A 5,497-nucleotide genomic window follows, 5' to 3' on the forward strand; every position below is an offset into this window, starting at 1 on the left:
TAGTTTTCAGAACATGTGAATTGCATTTCGACCTTGGAAAAAGCCAATGAAAAGCCAGTAGTCAGTGCCAAGGAATGCAGAATAAATCCTCTAAATGATCCCTCTAACTGGCTTGGTATAATTACAGTGTGTAATTACCCAACGTGCTCAAACTCCTAATATTTTGGCAAATGCGGTGGAGTATGCACAGGAGGGTCGTGTGTGCGCGCATGCATGCATTCTCATGCGTGCATGAGCGAGTCCATGTAGGGTGGTACGGAATAACACTCTTGTCTGCCAAGTAGTAGTAAATCATACACTAATCTTTAGTCATTAGAAAATAATGAGGAATAAGTATAAAGCTATACATCCTTGACAAGTATAATAGCCTAACTTCAATCCACCCTCCCAGGTTACAGAGCTGCAGAAATGCTTCAACTACAAGGGCATATGAAGAGAAGAGTTGAGTACATAGAACAAAACACATTTATTAAGTACTGTGGCTTTACAATGAATACAACACATGGCAAAAAGGGGAAAATTGGTAAGGATGGTGTGAGACAATCCATCTCGAAACTCCATCGGTCTTGATATTTTAAATAAAATATCCATCACAATCCATCAAACATGCATACATCTTCAGGAGGAGTAGCAACAAGTGTCAATTTGTTTATGATTAAATCAATGGGGGAGAGAGGAAATTTAAATGCATTTATACTCTCAACAATCATCGTTCTGGACCATGGAAAAAAAGAAAGTACACAAACTCGACCAGGAAGCCGCGCAATATTCTTCCGCCAGTCTCTTTTGATTAACCGCGCAAGATTTGGCACCGAATGAAGAGGCAGAGAGAGAAGAACGCGGCTGAATTGTAGTCCTTGGAAGTGTAACAATATCTCTGGGTGTGTGGTTAAGCTTGAAATGCGCGTCCTTGGGAGCTTTTCTGCACATACCTGCTTTAATCAAAGCCGTTGAGTCAAAGCATAAATTCTTATTTTTCTTTAGAGCGCGCGCAATCTGTTTCCAATAGGCTTTGGTGTTGGACTCGTACCCAGGGCAAGTGGCTGGTTTGGCCACATATTCGCAGTCGAAACTTGTTTGCCCTTTTTTGCAGTTCACGCTAAGCACAAAGGCATCGTCACCTGTCGCAACCCAAGTGCATTGCATCTTGTCTTTGGCGGAGAATTTGCCCTTGAACACATTTCCTTTGGGGCTGCTGTTTTTCTTATCTGGAGATTGGACGGGGGCTTTTGGTTGCTCTCCGTCCTTTGGTCCTTCGTTTTCTTTCTTCTTCATCCCCCTTTTTTTGGATCGTTGACAGTTAGCCACCATAAACTGCTGAGATATGCAGGCAATAACCAGCATGACGGTTAAGTTGGTAAGAAGTGTCATGTCCCGCTAAAATATCTGCAAAAAATAGCATAGTTGTGTATGTTAGTACAGTACAATTACCTCCCATTCAAATAATTGCTACTGTAGCCTATCACAACACAGCAGATGAGATTTATGGAGGACAATGGCGCATCATATTTAACACAACATAACAGTGGTTATTTTATTCAGCTCACCTGTGGATTTGTGAAAATGGAAATGGTTCAATCCCGTTGTGACACCCCGGGAACGCGCACGTGGCATTTATAGAGCACGGACACACCCACCACTCCCTTATTCCACCAACGTGGAAAATATGCTAAAACGCACTGTTTGTCAGAGTTTATTTGGTGGTGTCTTGTCAGAATTCGTCTTCCTTAATCAGGCCTATACAGTCTATTGTCACTTATAACAAGTGAAAGCGTGCATACTGAAAATACGCAATTGATTACCCATAAAAAAATATTCAGGAGTTTTCTCTACACATGTTATAGTGTACGCTCTCCGGCCTAGTAAAAGTGCAGTGAGCAACGCATTGACCGCAACAGTCATTGAAAAAATTATATATTGAAAGAAGTTGATACAACAGCGTCCCTTACTGGGGAAAAGAGACACTGCACCTCAAAAAGGGTAGTATTGAACACAAATGTAAACATGAATGCTTCCAATATTGTTCATTTTGACTTTTTCCCTGCTGGTATTTAAAAAATGGAGAGAGACAGGCTTTAAACCTAAAGCAAGCCAGTAAGGAACACAGACACACCAACAAAAATTAAGAACACACTTTATTCATTATATACAGTCATTCATACATTGATTGTGACATTTCTGTACAATGAACCAGTGGTAGAGTTTGCAGAATATGCCACACTACTATGTGAATGACACAAAAACCTTGTCATGTTTTCCCCCAACCCAGCATATTCAATACGTGGTTTATGGTAATACAAACGTACACATAAACAAACATACAAAAAATGGCAAAACCAATGGTGTATCTGCCTTAGGAGAGTACATCATAGGGTACCATAGGTTTGTCGGAATGTGTAGAGTGCTTTCTGACACAAAAACCATGGTACTAATTTTTGACAAAATGAGTACCATGTGAAAGACGATGGATTTAACTATCTGTCCATACCCGATGCATACATTCAGGTATGGATGCTTTCAGTTGTTATTGTGACCCTTGGAATTACAATTTCACAAAGAATGTTGGATTGGTATTGGTCTCAATGGAACACTCACAACTCATGGTAAAATGGCTGGCTGGAAAGATGTTTGATTGACAGAAATGTCAGCACGATCATTCCCATGAAGAGGGTGTTCAAACTCTCTTCTATAACATTTATTAACAAAGTCCTCATCTGGAAAACCACTCTGAGCACCTCTTTAGTCAGACCTTTGAAATCATCTTCACAGGGAATCTAAATCTGGGAAACAGAAAGCAAAAGTAAACACAGTGAATAGGTTTACATTTTCTACTCAGTAAAACACGAACTAGACTTTGAGCTAAACATGAAATCATATTTTTATAGACCTTAATTAAAATTACCTTAAGAGACATACAAATGCTCATCAAATTATCGTCATGATATATTATACAATGACTACAATTCAGAAAATATCAACAGCCAACGTATTTTAACTGACCTTTATTATTAGTTCTGAAACCAACCAATGACATAGGAACAGATGCCTTGAAGTGACTGCCAACAATACTCTTGTGCAATCTTTTTGGCATTGCTCTTGACAGTGGGCTTGGTTGGTTTTGGAGTGGTTGGTTTGGGTGTCAGAAGCTTTTTCAGTACTGCTGTCTTGTTCACTGCTGGTTTTGCTCCTGCGGGTTTTGCTCCTGCTGGTTTTGCAGCTGCTGGTCTTGCCTGCTCTGGTTTTGCCTGCACAGGTCTGGATTGCACTGGCTTTGTAGGTGCTGGTCTTGCTTCTGGTTTTGCTGGCTCAGGTCTTGGCTGCTCAGGCTTGGTTGCGGCTGGCTTAGCCTGCTTGACGATCGGTGTCTTGGGGGTCTCTGGTTTCGCCTGGGTTGACTCTTGGGTTTTCTCCGGCTTTTGGGGGGTGGCTGCTGATGCTGCCTCTGGCGTGGAGGAAACGGAGAACAACATCTGGGCGTCTTCCGGTGCCCTCTTGCACATCTGAGGCTTGATAGCCTTGGGTGCCTGGCAGGCGTTCTGGAGTTTCCTCAGGTCCCACATGATCTGGGTGAAATAATGGCGAGGGTTGTTGTTGTAGGCACGGCACATCTGGGGCTTGCCCGTGTACTCGCACCAGTAGGTTCTCTCTGCACCCTGGCACGATATCCTCAGCCTGGTGACATCTCCCTGGCCGGTGACGCTCATGGTGCACAAGTCCTTTGCTTTGTTGTTGAACTGGATGGGGTCCTCCCAGACACTCTTCCTGTTCTCTGCAGTAGCAGCAGCACCACCACCATTGCCTGCCCTCGTGTTGCCATTGCCGTTTTCGTTCTGACCCTCCACTGCCCAGAGGCAGCAGGTGAGGAGCAGCAGTGCACTAGCCCGAGTCCACATTGTTATGCCAGATGATTAAGTGTGAGAGAGGGAGTGAGAGAGGGACTGCAGAAGCTGAGGGTCCCTCCTGCTATTTATGGGCTCAGCACACAAAGAGGGCATTCAGGTGAAAAAATCCTGGGTTACAAGAGCCATCCTGAAGAGGGGAGGAGTGTAGTGCAATGTAACTATAATTTATGGCTGTCTGGAAACTGTCAATGAAAGCCAGGACCACATGCGAAACCAATTGGGAGGGAGACGAAGGAAGTAGTCAGAGAACATTGATGCCCTCAAGTTTAACCAGGTGTTATATAATCGCCCATACTAGTATAGTATATAAGTGTTTCATTGACAAATATGTCAAGCACAACTTTGTGGATTTTATCGCTTTAAAAAAATTCCAGACTGCCATTCATTTTGAGAAGCTTGGCACACTGATGCCAACATAAGATTTCTGTAATGGTTCACCACGCCACTTACATTTTTTTCCTCAGTTTTACATACCGTTGGTATGTGTGGTAAGTACATTTCAATTCAATACCACAAAGTGTCTTAAAATGTTATTCTATAAGGACATGTCGAACTGTTCAAGGCTCACTGCTGTTTTAAAGTGAGACGTTTACAACCATACAGCACAGCCTATAATTTCCTTCCAAACTAAACACAATCAAATCTGAAACAGAAGTGTGGAGAAACTTGAGGAAATAAATCAGAGAAGAACAAGAATAACCCATAATAGAGTTGCTGACTCGAGACAACGGCATGTTTAGTATGTAACAGCGAGTGTGTGTCTGTGCGATAGAGAGGGGGGTAGCAGCACGTGCCTCTGGCAACTTTATTTTCCTAGCAATCAATCATAACGGGGGAGAAAGGGCTCCTTGTGAGTGACGCGGGATCTGTAATGTAAACTCCCGGAGCAGGTTCGCTTCGCTTTGTAGAATCAGGAATCGCACTCCGTGGACGCAAGCCAAACGAGGGGCCGGGCATTTTTTCCTCTCTCTCTCTCTCCCTGTGCATGTCAGTGGCTACACAGGGTTTGCAGGGAGTACAAAGAGCTGCAAAGGTGGTGAACCAAAATATATCACTGCAGACAGCCTGAGGAACGATGAGTTAAGAATCGAAATACAATTACCTAGGATTTGAAATAAAATCAGCTCTCTATAAAGTTTAAACTCATTACCCAATCTTCAACCAGTTGTACATTTAGGGTGAGGGAGAAGTGGTCATGTGCTATGTGCAGGTCAGAAAATGTCTATCTGGGCAGCACAGATGTGGGTGTGGGTGCCAAATGACTGTGGAAACCTAGCCCATAGCAAAATATAATCATCTCATATCCAAAACAGCAGGTACATAATGGGGTACGGCATGTTCTATGTCCGACAACGGCAACATTATATAAGACTATGTGGTCTTAAGGTAATAGCTAACACATCTGTAAGTCCACTGTCTCATGTCAAATGTTCCTGATCATGTGTAGATAATAATTTACATAAAACAAAGGACATGGTGTCCAAAATAGCGACCCCCTTGCCTTTGAAAACTTGTAACGATTGGTTTCTCCAGTGGTTTCTCCAGCTGTCACTGAGACACACCGCTAACAGGAACATGAATAAAAAAGATTTGTG

General features: G+C 42.8%; 2 protein-coding genes across 2 annotated transcripts; both read right to left on the reverse strand.

Moving 5' to 3' along the window:
• Window positions 1-447: 447 nt before the first annotated feature.
• LOC139581104 (fibroblast growth factor-binding protein 1-like) lies at window positions 448-1,814 on the reverse strand. The gene is made up of 2 exons (XM_071410519.1): window positions 1,548-1,814; window positions 448-1,386 (listed from the first exon to the last, which is right to left on the reverse strand). The coding sequence occupies exon 2, from the start codon at window positions 1,369-1,371 to the stop codon at window positions 700-702; it is 672 nt and encodes a 223-aa protein (XP_071266620.1). The 5' UTR covers window positions 1,372-1,386; window positions 1,548-1,814; the 3' UTR covers window positions 448-699.
• Window positions 1,815-2,117: 303 nt separating this feature from the next.
• Window positions 2,118-3,957, reverse strand: LOC139581103 (fibroblast growth factor-binding protein 2-like). The gene is made up of 2 exons (XM_071410518.1): window positions 3,001-3,957; window positions 2,118-2,780 (listed from the first exon to the last, which is right to left on the reverse strand). The coding sequence occupies exon 1, from the start codon at window positions 3,891-3,893 to the stop codon at window positions 3,009-3,011; it is 885 nt and encodes a 294-aa protein (XP_071266619.1). The 5' UTR covers window positions 3,894-3,957; the 3' UTR covers window positions 2,118-2,780; window positions 3,001-3,008.
• Window positions 3,958-5,497: the final 1,540 nt, after the last annotated feature.

The sequence above is a fragment of the Salvelinus alpinus genome, chromosome 7, assembly GCF_045679555.1.
Source record: "Salvelinus alpinus chromosome 7, SLU_Salpinus.1, whole genome shotgun sequence".
NCBI lineage: Eukaryota > Metazoa > Chordata > Actinopteri > Salmoniformes > Salmonidae > Salvelinus > Salvelinus alpinus.

What these genes read in the sequence shown, in the direction of transcription:
- LOC139581103 (XM_071410518.1), bottom strand. Translation starts at nt 3,893, where the DNA reads ATGTGGACTCGGGCTAGTGCACTGCTGCTCCTCACCTGCTGCCTCTGG.
- LOC139581104 (XM_071410519.1), bottom strand. Translation starts at nt 1,371, where the DNA reads ATGACACTTCTTACCAACTTAACCGTCATGCTGGTTATTGCCTGCATA.